The sequence below is a fragment of the Vanellus vanellus genome, assembly GCF_965231255.1.
Source record: "Vanellus vanellus genome assembly, chromosome: Z".
NCBI lineage: Eukaryota > Metazoa > Chordata > Aves > Charadriiformes > Charadriidae > Vanellus > Vanellus vanellus.
Genome location: NC_138908.1, coordinates 58,052,512 through 58,069,265, shown reverse-complemented (window position 1 = coordinate 58,069,265; position 16,754 = coordinate 58,052,512). Strand labels below are relative to the sequence as shown.

At 38.7% G+C, this 16,754-nt stretch overlaps 1 protein-coding gene across 1 annotated transcript in view; it reads right to left on the bottom strand.

Annotated features, from left to right (window-relative positions):
* GLIS3 (GLIS family zinc finger 3) overlaps nucleotides 1-16,754 on the bottom strand; it is a gene marked incomplete at both ends in the record, with an annotated part of 184,517 nt that overhangs the window by 42,788 nt on the left and 124,975 nt on the right. The window contains 2 exons of the mRNA XM_082497990.1: nucleotides 9,621-9,731; nucleotides 11,215-11,376. Coding sequence (XP_082354116.1) covers nucleotides 9,621-9,731; nucleotides 11,215-11,376 — 273 coding nt within the window. The remainder of the gene's footprint in view (nucleotides 1-9,620; nucleotides 9,732-11,214; nucleotides 11,377-16,754) is intronic.

Below are 16,754 nucleotides of genomic sequence, written 5' to 3'. Positions count from 1 at the left end.
AGCACGACGAAAACCACAGAGGGGTTTCGATGTTTCCTCCTCCCTGGAGAGCAGAGCTCTACATGCACTGCTGGCAAAGCATAACCCCCCACGACGGAGCTTCCTTGCGAGGCAAACCTCGTGCATCCCACCACAGCGCACATCGCTGCCGCCGCAGCAGCTGGGGATGGGGGGTGCCAGCCACGACCAGTCCTCCATCGCTTTCTGGGTCTGTTTTCCTGTTTCTCACTGACCACACTCAAAAGAACTGGTCATTCGTAGTCTCAAAAGTTTTCCAACAAATTGTATGACTAAATTCCTTAAACACTGCTGCCCGTTCCTAATCCCTTTTTGCCAACATCCCTTTCAGGAAAAATTGCTGCACGCCATGGTGCCTGATTTATATTTCATTTTGGAAACAGGAAGTAAAGGGATTAAAGTTGGGGATTAAAACACTTACTCTTCACTGCATTTTTTCTGCAGAATAGTTTCTTTGTTGCCATGGGCACTGCTTACTGACCCTTAGCCCCTGAATGCACTTCTTTTTGCATGAGTGACATCTTTTAAATGGACTCCATAGAGAACAAATGAGGGAAAATATCCTTATGTTCAACTGCTCTCAAAGCAAGAAAATAGATCTGCTTCCCTTTCAATCCACTCTCTCCCTTTTGCAATTTTAACAGCGAAATCTGAACTAAGAGTTTGAGCAAGGGCAAGTGAAACCTGAAAGACGCAGAAGCAAACCGGGCTCATACTGTCGGATCTGGCTGTTTGCTCCCCATGAGGCAGGTGTTCACAAACAGAGCAGTTTCTCCAGATTAATATTGTCACATAATGGACAAGGTCACTGGTAACTAGCTTAGTGCCTGTATAACCTGCTGAAATACCAATGATGTAATGCTCTAACCCTCCTTGGCTCCCTCTTTCCTCATCAATTAAACATTCTGAGTTAGAAAAAATTTTTTACAAGTGCATTTATTTCTCCTAAGAAACACATGAAGCATTGTGCTTCTAGATTCACAAAAAAAGCCTAGTTCAAATACTGAGAAATGAAAGGAAAAACTGGAAATAAGTGTTGCAAAATTAAATAAAGCAAAGATACTAGCTAAAGAAAATAACCAGACATTGTTTCCTATTTATGTTCTCCGCTAAATCTAAATGCTAGTGTAAAATTTTGTTTATTCAAAATCTTTTAACAAACTGGTAGCTTCATTGATTGTGTGGTAAAATCAACACATAATCACAATAAAAAAGCCTGCTTCTGCTGTAAAACAATGTACACAATAAACAATCAAGAAGTGTGCAGCCCTGTAAGAAGCCAGAGCTCTGTATGATTTTGCTGAGGGAGTAATGTTTCTGCTGACATGACCCACTAAATACAAAGGTAGACAATCTCTCAAATCTTTATAGAAAAGTCCACATTAACCTATAATGAAAACTTGTACGTCTTATTTTCAGAAAAATACTGTTCAACAGGGGGATATCACATCTTCAAGCAGTTCATTTTTTTTCCCATTTCTCTTAACGTTTTCATTGTAAGATGGACAGGTTTATATACATTATACATACCAGGGCTCTAAGAGAGAAGAGATGAAGTGTTAGAAAAGGGATATAAAATGACTAAGCTTCAGAAGAATTCAGTTATTGAGATTTGCCTCTAAAGATGGAGATTTTATATCTGGTTTTGCTAATATGGGGATTGCACAGTGGCAGAACAGCAATATCTGCAGGATCATTATCATCTGTGCAAGGTGGCTCCTGTAAAGCCCCCTCAGCTCAGATGGGAACCCTGGTGAAGGCCAGCACAGGCCACTCTGCAAGGCAATTCCAGGAATTGATTTGGCCAGGTGATCATTATTCTTATTTCATTATTTCCAGTATGTCCACCTAGTGTGGACTGCTCTGCTCTACTAGCCTCTACTACAGTCTGAAGTAGGAGTGGCAGTATAGCACCTTTTTTCTTTATTGCAATCAGGAAAAGTATTCTGAAAACTTCCAGCCATTGCAAGCTGGTTGGTTTTTGAAAGAGCAATAAATGCAACATGGAAGAAATCATGCACAAATAGCAGCAGGATTCATTAGAGAGATCCCAATTGCCTGTCCTTTATTTCTCCTCAGCACAGTAACACCTGAGAAGATCTCCTTCCAACCAGGTATTACAGGAACAAATCTTGGAAGAGTTCATCTCCATTGGGAGAATGTTTTGACAAGTCCCCAAGAGCCACTGTTTAGCCATCATTTTAGAATTGACCAACCTGTGTCAAAAAGGAAGATGAAATGAACCAAGCTGGAAATCTGTGCACATATCCCTTATCTCATGAGGTCTCACCACCCCCTCCATTCCTTAGTGATTTGGTAGATGTACCATATACACTACAATTCCAAAAAACCTCCACCGATTGTAGACAACTTTCAGAAATGTCCTTTGGACCACCTTTCCCTAAGCTATACCTCCATGATATTTGCTTTCTGGCAGAGACAGTACAAAAATTCTGTCCTGGGAAAAGCCAGGAAAATAAACACAACTGCAATTGCTATGTTAGACTAAGACTAAGTACAAATCAAATAAATAAATGAGGAGCAAATTACGGTTAAGCTTAAACACTGCAAACTTTAGCTGATATATGCTCCTCCTCATAGTACTGAAAAACCCAGTACAGATCGCTTACTATGCTATGCATCTGCTGAGGTGTTAAGCTACCAGGTCAGCTGAATCCATGCATGGTTTCCTCAAGACCCATTTGAATGAGCTAAGATGATGCAGGTTTCCAGGAGACAGTCAGCTTTCAGAGGCAACTGTCAGGTAAACATTCAACACCTGAAAGCTTGTCTGTATAATCAGTCTGTATCTGACCCATAACTAATGTACACAACAAGATCAAAGACGCGGTCTGGGCACTCTTAACACTGACAAAGAATCAAAGACTGATCAGCTGAAGGATTGTATTATTTGGTATAAATTGTCTTTCAGTTCAACACCCAGACTAAGACTTCTACACTCCTTTTAGCTGGTCTTGGTTATCTGAAATGCTCAAATTATCTTTTCCTTTTTTCCCACAAGGATGGAGCTAACGAGTTGTACCCTTATCTATTACACTTTCCTTTAATTAAAAGGAAACAATCTTCTAAATCTTTTTTTCTTTTTTTTTGGCAGGATATAGTGGCTTAAAGAACTGTTATACATGACAACAGTTGTTTGTGGGTGTAATTATGGATAAAATTAAAACTGTATCTAAAAGCATAGCCACTGCATTGTTCAGATGAGAAGGCAGATGTTACCAAACTGATCTTGGCCTTGCCAAACAGCTGTATGAAATCAAAGCAATCTTTTGTCCTTTTTTTTAATTATGTCTTATCTGTTTGAAAATGCACTTTTTTAAAAGATAAAACCTTTAAAAAATGCATTAGACATTGCAGATGTTCATGACAAGATCTACACAAAGTCAGTGGAGGGTTCATTCCATTCACAGTGGGACTTGTACTGTAATACTTACAATTGAATGAAATGTTTGAGTTTTTTTGATTTACAAATACAGATTTCTTCAGCAAGACTCCTGCAGAAATAGCAAATGTTTTTTTCATGGTAAACTTGTATGAAAAAGATAATGTTCTTATACTTGTACAAGGCTAAGTGCTAGCTCGCACAACAAACAGATCTTCATGAAGAGCATAATGGTAGTATTCACCTTCATTCAAATCACTGGATATATAATAGTGCAGGCTCTGTATTGTGTTAATGATATGTTGCGTAATTTCATTTTCACTAACTGCAATTAAAAGACTTACAAACTAAAAGAGCTATGGATTCGTATTTTCAAATACAGTATCATCAGTTCACAGATGAAAGAAACTTGCTGTTTACACAAGTCTAAACAACTGAATATAAGCTTACGTGTGTCAAGTATTGCCCTATTTTTTGACTAGTCAGAAACTCCACAGGGTGACTCAAGGAACAAAACTACTGAGCCCTTTTAAAGACACCAAACCGAAGCTCTCAACTGTAGCCTTCCTTATTATAGCTATTCTACAAATAAGAACTATAGGATCTATAGGCATAATGCTTCACCCTGACTTCACATAGACAGTATTTCTACCATTAACAGCTGCACCTAATATTATAGGCTGGCGATTTTCAGGGGCAGTCTATACTCAGGACACAAAGTATCAAAGTATAAATGGTTTTGAGATATTATGAAGTCTGAAAATAGTGTTTTGTAAGAAGAATAAATAATATGAAGGTTAGCTGAAACAAATACCTGCCTCACTCATCCTTCTGTTTTCCCAAGCTTTTGTCCTGATTCTCTGCACTTCCACAAAGCAAGCCAAGTAACTATCTTGTTTTTACTGGGTATCCGAAGGAAGAAATTAAATAGAAATGTCAACCTATGAATTCTATCTCCTTGTCATTTCCTTTCAAAATCCTGCATGTTTACCATCGATTCTGGGAAACAATCAGTTTAGGCAGTTACAGCCTCTCTTCAGATGAAAGCTGCTAGTTCAGGAAGTGACTCAGCTAAAAACTGGATTTCTCTCCTTTGTAGAGTTTCCCAAAGGGAAAAAAAAAACACACTCATTTCTCTTTCTGGTCCTGGTCTGCCTTGAAAACACTTGGAAGATGGAAAAAGCTGAACAGTTTACTGATGTGAGATGAAAAGAAAAGGTAAATGGTTCATGAGATCCTAAATCAATACGAGGTCCAAGCTAGATAAAGATTAGCAAACACACAGCATGTGAAATGTCTAAGTGGCATTTGCCTGTATGTACCAATATGCTTTCTAAATTGACAATTTAGTTGCACTCGGCCTATTGGAAAAAAAAATGAATGAAAGAAACAGGGTGAAAGATGAGAGAATATAGGAGAATATGCAGGGGAAGAAAGACCTGGGGCTGGTCTTACCACAGCATACGCACCTCAGCTGCCTACAGATGTTCAGTTTGGGTTGCATATCCTAAAGACCCAAAGCTACAAAGGTCGAAGATAGAATAAGAAAGGAAATTGAAAGGGAAAAGGATTACAAAAAAGGAATGAGAGAAGGAAAAAAGCAGGAGAATACATAAATTCAGGTTAGGCAGCCTGAAGGTTATTTTAAAGTGTCAATTTAGAAGCAGATCCTTCTTCCAGATGAGGCCCAAGATCCATCCAGACTGCTTTAAGTTACGTACACTGTGTCCACTGGCAGCTGGCATTTGAGGAGAAAGAGTGAGAAACTGCAAATAAGCAGTACAGAATAAACATGCTTTTCCCTAAGATATTTAGCTTGATGCTGACTTCTGTCCTGAAGCATGATCTTGAAGCACCAGTATCCCTTGCAAATCCCATGTTTATTTTTCAACCTTGTCTCATTATCCACAGAAATATCCAGTTCCCTTTGAGTCCCACATGGCTCTTAGCTTCCATAATACGTTGTGGTAATAAGCACCACATGGGAACTGTTCAACGTACAAAAAAAATCTTTCAAGTTTGTTGCCCTTTCAAAGCTGAAAGGAGGACATGACTAAGGAGAGGAGAGGTTTTAAAAGTAATTGTGGTCCAGGGGCATGTTGTGCATTAGCATCCCTCGCAGCTTCACTTCATGCTCTCATTTTGGTTGCCGTCTAGTTTTCTATTGCTGACTTCCCTGCTTAAAAGGAGCTCCATCCACCTTCCCCAAGGGAAGATTAAATCCAGGCACAGTCAACAATTTTGACTTTTTAAAATGAGGTAGGAAGCACTGCTTTTTATCCCACCAAAATATTTTTAAAGTACAGACTGAATACTATGATGCATAGAGACTATACCTAAAATGTTTTGACATTTTCAGCATCTGTTCCCAGGTCTTTGCATGGTATTTGTGTATATGTTTGCCCTTATGTTTATGGAGAATTTTACAAATTACACAAAGATGGTTAAAACAGGCACAGGTCTCTTTACTATTCTGCTTTCCTTTGAAAAGTAAATGAAAGTTCACTGTACTATCCACTAAATTGCTTGCATTAATATTCATGCTGGGATCTTCTTGGTCTATAGGATTTCATCCCATTACCTGGAGAGATTCCCAGTTAAATGCATTTGGTGGATGGCTGGAGGGTGGGGTTTGAGAGGAGAAGGGGAACAGTGGCTGCCTTACAAGATCTGCAGAAAAGGCATTTTTGCCTTACATGGTAAGCCATAAACATGTATCAATAAAAGTTGCTTAAAATAATTCATTCATGGAAATTTATCTATATCACATTGCATAATCTGGCCCCGTCTTAGAGGGCCAAGGAAAGGGTCAAAGCTTTGAAGACAGATCTATAAAATCTGGGCTGAAGACTTAATGTAATGTTGAGCACAGCAAGTAGCTGATTCCGCTGTTATGAATACACTTCATCCTGCTATTTTAAGTCTATGCAACATCAAAGACACATTTGCAGGTACAGTCTGGGAGAGCCAGCAACTTAAGACGCCACAATAATGTCACTTGGTGTGTAGGGGGAGGTCAAACGGAGGATTAAAAGCAGTCAGGCACAATATATTAAATGAATCCATGACTAACGGGGTGTGACAGCAAAGGGTTTCATTCTTTTCAACAGAATAGATCCCTAGGGCTGGAAGCATTACTCCACTGTGCCTTTATCACCTTGGAATTTTTATGGTTATTTTTGATGAATTCACATTTTTGTAAAGACTTTTTTGACATCAGGCCAAATTTCACTTTTAATTAAAGCCATAAATAACCTTAATTCTGCATTAAAAGGTTTATTGTTTCTTACTTTTTATTATTATTACGGCCAGGAAATATTTCAAATACCAAAGCATGATGCTAGTTAGCAATTATAAGTTCTCAAAGGTCCAGTAACTATGCTGTACCTTGTAAACATTATACATTGCAAACTTTATCCATGCTTTAAGTATCTGGCTTGATAGATGCCACAAGTTTTCTTTTCTTTTTGTGGAGGTTTTGCTTATTTCCCCTCCCATATATCAACATATCCCCAGTGACCAATGAGCATAAATAAATCCTTATCACACAGGGATGAAAAAATAAGCAATTTTACGTCTAGAATGTGCCCATAGAGAGTGAAGCAAGGAGGAAAAAGGGCCAGGTTTAAACTGTTTGGCACAAAGAAGGAATGAAAAATGGGCAAAATCAAACAGTGAATGAAATGGAAGAAGGAAAATCCCACATAGTTTTGCAATGTGGCAAAATGAGAGAGGAGATAACACATTATTTCCCTTCCAACGACAGTAATGCTACAGTGCAGTTTAATACCCATATTCAGGTCCATTATGCCAGTTTCAGCTGAGGCATCGCACACAAATTTCTCAGAATGCAATGTCTTGGTCAGCATTTACTTTACATGCTTGTAAAAGGCAGCGTCTGGGTGGCTGAGTTGCCCTCCTGGGACAGGCAGGACAGGGCCCACAGACCTCTTTCGGCAGTTCTGCCTTTGGCTCCCGTACACAGGAGCAAGGGAGCCAAAGCACTGCTTATTAAGGTGAAAATGAGTGTTCAGTGACTTCGTCTCTGACACAGGTGTAGGCACGCACGAGTTTAAAGGAAATTCTTCGAGAATACTACAGGCCAGTTCCTCAGAGGCTGATGACATGCAGGTCTCTGCTGACATGTCCTGCTTCAACAAACCATTGAATCAAAACCTACTCTCCCAATTTGTATACTGCAGCTTTAAAGACTGACACTTAGCGCTTCCAATGCTGTATGAAGCAATTTTTTTGCGGCTTTCTATGAATGGCTGTGCATTTAATTTTAAAATTTCTAAACTATAACTTGTTTTAGAAGGGGCTGATATCTCAAAGGTTTATCTAGCCTTACACCAGTTCATGCATGTTCCCCTTTTATCAAGACCAGTTTCATTTAAAATGAGAGCTTAGATTTTTATCCTCAATGATCTAAACAATCTGATGGAATAGTGCCAGTGATTAATAAGTGGATTTGTGCAAAGCATTTGACACTCCCACACAATATCCTGGTCTCTAAGGTGGAGAGACACGGATTCGACAAATGGACCACTCGGTGCATAAAGAACTGGCTGGACGGTCACACTCAAAGAGTTACAGTCAACAGCTCGACGTCCAAGTGGAGACCATTGACGAGTAGTGTTCCTCAGGGGTCGGTACTGGGACCTGTACTGTTCAACATCTTTGTTGGTGACATGGATAGTGGGGTCAAGTGCACCCTCAGCAAGTTTGCCGATGATACCAAGCTCTTTGGCGAGGTAGACACACTGGAGGGGAGGGATGCCATCCAGAAGGACCTGGACAGGCTGGAGAGGTGGGCCCAAGCCAACCTCATGCAGTTCAACAACGCCAAGTGCAAGGTCTTACATCTGGGTCAGGGCAATCCCAAGCACAAATACAAGCTGGGCGAGGAATGGCTGGAGAGCAGCCCTGAGGAGAAGGACCTGGGTGTGCTGATTGATGAGAAGCTCAACATGAGCCAGCAGTGTGTGATCGCAGCCCAGAAGGCCAACTGTATCCTGGGCTGCATCAGAAGAAGCAGGTCAAAGGAGGTGATTCTGCCCCTCTACTCCACTCTCGTGAGACCCCACCTGGAGTACTGCATCCAGCTCTGGAGTCCCCAACATAAGAAGGACATAAGAAGGACATAAGAAGGACACTGCTGGAGCGTGTCCAGAGGAGAGCCATGAGGATGATCTGACGGCTGGAGCACCTCTCCTATGAGGAGAGGCTGAAAGAGTTGGGACTGTTCAGCCTGGAGAAGAGAAGGCTCCAAGGAGATCTTACTGCGGCCTTCCAATACCTAAAGGGGATCCACAGAAGAGCTGGGGAAGGACTTTTTACTAGGGCATGTAGTGATAGGACGAGGGGGAATGGCTTTAAACTGGAAGAGGGCAGGTTTAGATTAAACATTAGGAAGAAGTTTTTCACTCTGAGTGTGGTAAGGTACTGGAACAGGTTGCCCAGAAGGCTTGTTGAGGCCCCATCCCTGGAGGTGTTTAAGGCCAGGCTGGATGGGGCTTTGAGCAACCTGGTCTAGTGGGAGGTGTCCCATGGCAGGGGGGTTGGAACTCGATGATCTTCAAGGTCCCTTCCAACCTAAACCATTCTATGATTCTATGATTCTATGATGAAAATGCCCAGAAAAAAATAATCATTTCCCTAGGTCGCAACTCAGCTCTTCAAAGATTTGCTTATACATATAAACAACTGTTGATTCATGGACTTGAGTTCCACAGGGAACTGGCATAAAAATTCTTGGTATTTGGAAGTGTCTGGCATATGGAAATAGAAATTAAGAGCTTAATCTCACGTGCCGTCCATCTGCCCTCAAAGTCTATCCTTCCATCTGACGCTGGTCATGTAAACTGGATTTTGTATTACTATGTATTTACCAACAGGCAGAACTTTAAAAACAAAAATTTCTGTTTTCAAAAATTATTTCTGACTTGCCTCATTATGTATGTACATTTAGTGATTATTCATCACATCAAAAAATAAAAGCAATAAAGCAGGCAGCCTCATTGAGTCAAAGATTAAATTACCATCTATATAAGAACCGTATCTATTATTTCCCATTAACGGTTTTTCTAATCAGCAGCCTGAAATCAGAACAAGTACTTGAAGATGCATTGAAACACCTAGTATTAGAACACTGTTCTCCACACAGGCTTTACACCAGTCAACAAGGTAGAAAATTTACCTTTTTCCTGACTTGTTGGTCTTTGGAAGAATGGGCTTTCACATGCTTTCTCAGGGAACTCGGGTCTGTGTATCGTTTAGTACATCCTGGAATCTGACATGCATAAGGTTTCTAAGTCAAAAAGAAAAAAGATAAAGCAGCTGTTATATCACACATTATTTTAACTCAAGAGAATCCCTTTTGAGCCTTGGGATGATGCAAACCACATTACTACAGAACATGAGTTGTACGTTATTACAAGCAGAACGCTCGGTAATTTATTAGAAAGGGAAAGGAAGAAAGTATGGCTTATAAGGAAGACAAACAAAAGGAAAGATTTCATTATGGTACCTTTCATTGTTACTGGGGGTTTTTTTGTTGTTTGGTTTGGGTTTGTTTTTTTTTTTTTGTAATCAGTACAATGAATATTGCTAGTTATACTCACAATTCTTCCACCCTCAGAGCAATCTTTGACTTAATCAGAAATTACATTCTTTATTGAATCAGGTAAAGAAACTGCAGTAAAGGCCCAGATAGACTGTTAGGATTATAGAAGAATCTGCTCCAGAAAAAGAGAACAAGAAAAAGTGTTAGTTTGCTACATTACGAAGAGAGCAAGCAAAAACCAAAGCAAGCATTGAATACTGAAGTTTCACAAATATTACACACAAAAATACAAATTTTAACGTGAAGTACAAGCAAAACTCCTTCAGCTCAGATTTTCTGGTAACACGTCATAATAGAAAGATACCAGTCCTGTAATACCTTTATAGTTTTCTTAAAAGAAAGCCCAATAAATCTAACTCATCAAGTAAGTAAAAATCTATATAAATACCTCCTTCTGCCTGTTCTAATCTGTCTGTCTTCCCTAAAGACTTGTAGCTCCAGAATACAGAGTATTAAATGAACATTAGGTCCAACTGTTTGCTGAAATTAGATATTTTGCAATTTAGCCATTTATGTTTCACAAAGCATTTCTGAAAACACCTTGTACAAATGATTAACTTACCAGTCATACTATCGACTATTGCAAATGGATAATTTAAGTTTTGTGACAGCCATTTCATCCAAATCACATTGTTCTTTTTTTCTTTCTGGACTTCTGCCCTTTAGAAACTGCTTGTCTCTGACAAAACAAGATCTTTTGTTATGAAACAGAAGTTTTTAAACAAATCTCAGCTGTGACTCAAATTCACAAGCAACAATTTGTTGGCATGAAAAATTTTCAATTTACAGAATTATTCTTCCTCTTTTAACTTTCTGCCCCAGCCTTAAGTTTAACTGAGTTTTTGTCAGAGAATAGCAGTTGTTATCACAGATGGCTTCCGTGTCTGTGCGTAATGACTTCAGGTTCCCTAAAGATCATCTAAGTTGGATGAAGTTACTGGCTCTACCTGCAGCAAAGCCCATGGGGCTGCGGCCTCTTTATCAACTAGTTTGGCCCATCTTCACCCATGCTTACATTACTGGTCACTGCTGAACAGCTTACACAGCCTCATTAGGCACTTCTCCCTCCTGTCTCTAAGGTTATGGGCTACCTGCTGCCACCAAGCTGGAGGAAAGGAGCACACAGTCTAATGTACAGGGGACTGCAATGGGACTTCTGCTTCCTTACAGTGTCCAAGTGTGTCCTCTGGTGCTTGGCGCGGTCGCTGGAGTTGCTGAATGCTTTCTGGCAGCCAGGGTGCTGACAAAGGTACGGCTTTTCACCCGTATGGCTCCTTAAGTGAATCTTGAGATTTTCTAGTCTGGAAAAGGCTTTCTTGCAACCCTCAAACTAGAAAAGAGAGAGAAATGATTTGAAAGGAAAGCACACACAGCAAACTGCAACAGCAAACACCGAGCAGGAGGGTGAAAGGGCTTACAGAGACCTTCAGCCTGCCTTGGCTGGATGCCTCTCCGGAGCGGAGGAAAGCCTGGCTTCTCGGTGTGGGTGTTGCTGCAGGGTTTGAACCATTCAGGCCATAAGAATGTATTTATCCTTCCTGCACGCAGTCGAATTAGGAAACTATGTCCTACTCCCATTTTACAGATGGGACACCGAGACCCAAAGAGATCAGTCAGCTCAGAGCGCAGCACCACTCAGCCCCTCTGGGAAAGCCAGACCCAGCTGATTCTCCCAACAGCGCACAGACAGCAAAATGGTCACCATGGGGCTCCCACGTTCCACGCTAGCTACCTTTATCTTGGCTCTGGGCTTGTTTGGATATTAGCAACTGAGCCGAACACACGCATCTCTCATTAGCGACCCAACCTACAGAGCAACAACAAAATCACACAGGGAAATGTCAGTCTGCTCTGCCTTGCAAAGCGTGAGGTAAAAAGTGAAATGATTTTTGAAATATTGCTTTACCTTTCTGCCATGAGTAAATGTATAAGGTACTAAAAATAATGGGAGCCCATCAAAACAGGATTTAATCCCTACGGGCAACCAATAATCATGTGGCACAGTATTTCTTCACCTAATCAAGTACTGCATCTGCAGAGAAAGCTGTTTATATAAGCAGAAAACCCATTCTTCATCTATCATGTTCCCACAGTATACTTTATCCTAAGTGAAACTAAAAACCATCAGTTCTATTTGACACTAGCATTTTTATGTACATTTGATCTCAATTGGACTTGAATATTTATGAGTATTAGTTATAAGTATAGGCTTTTCTTAATTCTATCAGTCAAGATCAATTCATTAGTTTCAGCTGTTGCATATTCCACCATACAACATCGAAAGCATCTGCTGCGTAACATGTTAGTTTGCAGTTCTTGTATACTTGCAAAAACAGTAATGCTTTAACAGATGTCAAACATTTCTGATGCTAACACAAAATTTTCCACCATTTATCTCCCTATTCATTTTACTCACATGAAAAGAAATGGCCCATTTTTCACTAATGTTAGAATAACACAAATAAATTCTATAATATTTAATAATTCAGTGCATGTATGTTTACAAAAGCACAGGTAGGAAAACACTGACAGTATTCTGGTCATAATTAGCATGCCTTTCTTTTCATCACTACATTTTTTTGGGTTAATGCAAGAGAGACTTACAATTTCACAGAATAAAGTGCAGAGAGAAAATACAGAAAAAAAAAGTTTCAGCCTCCCCAAACAAACTGGGGAGGCTGAATTTCTGTGCAGCACTCACTAACAACTTTTGTTTAGTTTTAGCAACAGAGGGAAATAATAGACTGAAAGTTGCCCAGGAAAACTCAGTATACAGAAGAAAATACACATTACTTATAAAATAGCAATATTAAAACTAAGCCTAATAAATTAAAGCTTGTGAAAAGGGATGAACTACCCCACCCCCCCGATATCATAATTGCAATTTTATCTTTCACACATATCGATTTCAGAAAACGTCTCAAGCCATGACGCTTTTTGTTTATATCCTATCCATTTATCCAAAGCAAACCTACAGTGCTTTTAAGATTATCCAGTTTTGATCACTAAACATTTTACAACATACTCATAAATATAGTGTTGCCTTTATGTTTATGAAGGTTTAGTATGCAAGTTAAACATTGTTCAAGTGTGAAAATATTTTTACTTTCAGGGAACTATTCTTGGAAAATATTCCAGGATAAACAAATTTAAAAAAAAATTAGATATATATTTTACAATTACCTGGATAAAAATAACACTTTTTTTTTTTAGGAAAAAGTAAAGAGTGGAGAAAGCACAAAAAACATGAGAGCTAAAAGACTGATACAATAAATGGCCTTTGAAAAGCAAAATAATTCAAAAGCAACTATGTTAAAATAACAAAGAAAACTACTGATAAGCCCATCTTATGCAGACAACTTATTATTTCTTATTAAATTTATAAAAGAAATACCATCCATTCTAATGACAGTAACTAAGCTTTACATAATCATGAAATAAATTGTAGTATCTCAAGCAACCTTCAATTTCATAGGGTAAATCTCAGCCCAGTGAAAAAGTTCTAAAAGCAGGCCCTCTGTTTTGTTTATTTCACAAGTTATTAAACTTTGAATCTTCAAGCATACAAACAAATTTAAACGTGCAAGTAAATGTTGATATGATTGTAAAATTAGCATTGAATTTAACTGTGCAAAAATGTTCAACTGAGCAGAACTGGGGAATGTTATCTTACAAATTTAAAAATTGTGATTTCTGAAGATTCCTGCATTGCTGTTCATAACTTGGAAGCAGAGAAAATAGTCTGAAGTTCTCTCTCCCCTCCACAGCCCTAAATTGCTGTGTGTCATATTCACAAGGCTATATATAGTTGTGTATTGCGGAAAAGGTCATTCTAGCAAAACACAGAAACTACAAGCATGTATCATTAGAAATATCACCTTTACAGAACAATTAATGAATCTTTACTCTAAAATACAGACTTTTTTGAAGCCTTGGGAATCTCTGATGCTTAAGACAAAAGGAATGAAAAGGAATTCTTCCCAACAACACAGAACATACATTCTTTCCTGATAACCAGATTTCAATGAAAGAATTCCAGAGAAGACACAATTAACTATGTGGGAAAAATGTCAGGTAGATGGTAGTTTTATTTTGAAATGGAACTCTTCGTAGTTTCTAAGTTATTAACTGTGGTAGAAGAGGAGGATGGTAACACCTTCATTACAGTGTCACATAAGTACATGGAAAGCATTTGGCATTCTGAAGCTGTTTAACACTCCTATACATACTCCGATTAAACTAGACTTTTTGGAAGTAGTATGTGGAATTAATTGTGTAATGTTTTCCTAAACTACAATACAGAAATCATAGTTACTGAGCTTTTACTTTTAGTGTTGCATGCAAATTGAAACCATTAAGTAGCTCATAAAGAAAATTTCCTCTCTGTACTTCCTAACATTGGAAGTTCTTTTTAAAACATATTCATTGGAGTGTCCATATCCATGTTTACTTCATCTTTTTATAAGGATAATTGTCAAAAGCAAGAAACAATATATTTACAGTGAAAGGTAAAACATGTCAATAAAAAGCGAAACCAGCGCTATGACTTTAAAGCACTCATGTTCTCATGAGTGTGCTGTTCATGTTTGTATACACAGAGATGGTGTTCAGTGTACCAGGCAACCATCCTGTAAAATTATACTACAATTACATATATTTATATAAAATAACCTGTGCAGCATGTAAAGCCCTGCTGTGTGCACCACGCACTCCTGACCCCTGTCTGGAATTAGACAGCAACTTTAATTATGAAATAGATTTAGACCCTTACTGTAGGAACAGCATGGTAATACCTCTGTGAATACTTTAATGTTTGTAGCAGACATTCAGTGGCCAAGTGTTCAAGAAATTAGTCAGTTTTCACTGTAAAGGGAACTGCTCTGATTACCTCAGCTGATCGCCAGTGTAACAAAGACGGAAGACCTTGCTCTGGCAAACAACATCTGTCTGAGATCTGATCCGTTCACAGAAAAGTACCTAGTCTTGATTTTAAAAGTCAATGACAGACAGCCCAGCTTCCTCTTAATCCAACTATACCCTAATAATATCTGTTATTGAAAATCTTCACTTTTTCCTACCTGAATGTGTTTTGCTTCACATCCAAATAGTGTATTTTCTTTTGTCTTTTTTCTCCTATATTAATGTGGTAAGTCATATCAAAGATAACCTCTGATTCTAGATATTTTCTGTTATCAAGTCACTTAACTTTCTCCCAAATAATTTATATATATAAAAATTACTTGATTTCTCACTACAAACAGTGCTTTCTTGGACCCACTTTGAAATTGATTCTAAAACCAAAAGAAAAAAAATTAAATACTCTTAGAAATATTGACATCTGAGCAGTACTTGATTTTACAGTAATGTTTCCTCCAACATACAACATAGTGTTACTGTCTTATTCTGATAATGTCACATTTAGGCTTTTATTATCTTTTTTTATTTGAATCAGTTATACACAGTGATCCTCAAATATTCTTCAGCATAACTGTATTTAGGGGAGTATCATCTTTTATTTTTTAAGTGCGAACAAAAAGCATTTTCCTAGCCTGTTGCCATGTGTGGGGGAATATTTATGGGACATTATAATTAATACATTTCATTACATTTCATTACTCAATCTGGTCTCCCTCTAATGTTACAGGGAGAGGGGTGTTTTTCCATTTTAAATTTGACTTTACTAAACATCAAATTTTCTATAACCATGAAATTGCAACAGCTGTCTTTCTGTGTATCAAGAGCTAGCCAGTGTCTACACAAAGTCTCAATAACAAACCTTGATACTTCAGTGACAGAACACATTTTGTTCCTCAGTAAAACAAAACACTTGCCTCGGGCAAGAAGCAGAAGAGGCTATGAGGCCCTCAAAAGGCTGTGATATAGGGAAATGATTGGATATTATTTAGATTGGACATCTAAATAATCTCAGAAAGTTAACTGTGACCTGTGCTTGGTAGAAAGGTAAAGCACTGTCCAAACCTCTGCCAACCTGACTTGGAGGAAATCAAGCCCATCCCAGGATGTACTAACCAGATGTTTCAGATACATTCCTACACAGGTGCAGAACAGCAGTTTGTTTGGCTTAGTAACCTGTTCAGCCATGATGAACCTTTGATGATGCAGAAAGAGAAGAAAAAAGCACATCCAGAAACTAAGATACATATCAGAGAGGAGAAATTCCTCCCTGATCTTAGAAGGTCAACAAGATATGAAGTTTCACCCTAGCAAACATGCTTTCCACGAAAAAGTATTGAAATAATCAACATCTCTACCTTCCATGCCTCTTCTTCATTAAGCTTAATGGATGCTACTTCTGGTCCAAGGACACATCACGTCATAACACTGTGGGACTGGGCCCTCCCCACTACATCCACACTAGTAGGAAATCCAGCAGTTTTACAAATGTACAGTTCAGATCAAACCTACCTCTTCCTTTTCCAGCTAACCCATGGCAAACCCACATTAATCGATGACTGATTGCACATGACAACATAGATGCATACTCTAAAAACTCTTCACACAATATGGTTTGGTTTTCCATTGATAATTTCTGTGGTCCCCTTCTGAATACTTCTACATTCACCTGGGATAGAAATATAGGATCAAATTTTCAGTAGTAGTCTTACCAGTGCTAGGCATTCAGGTAACACACCTTTTTTGAATCAGACGATCTTTTTCACTCATTCAAGGATAGTGTCAGTCTTGCTA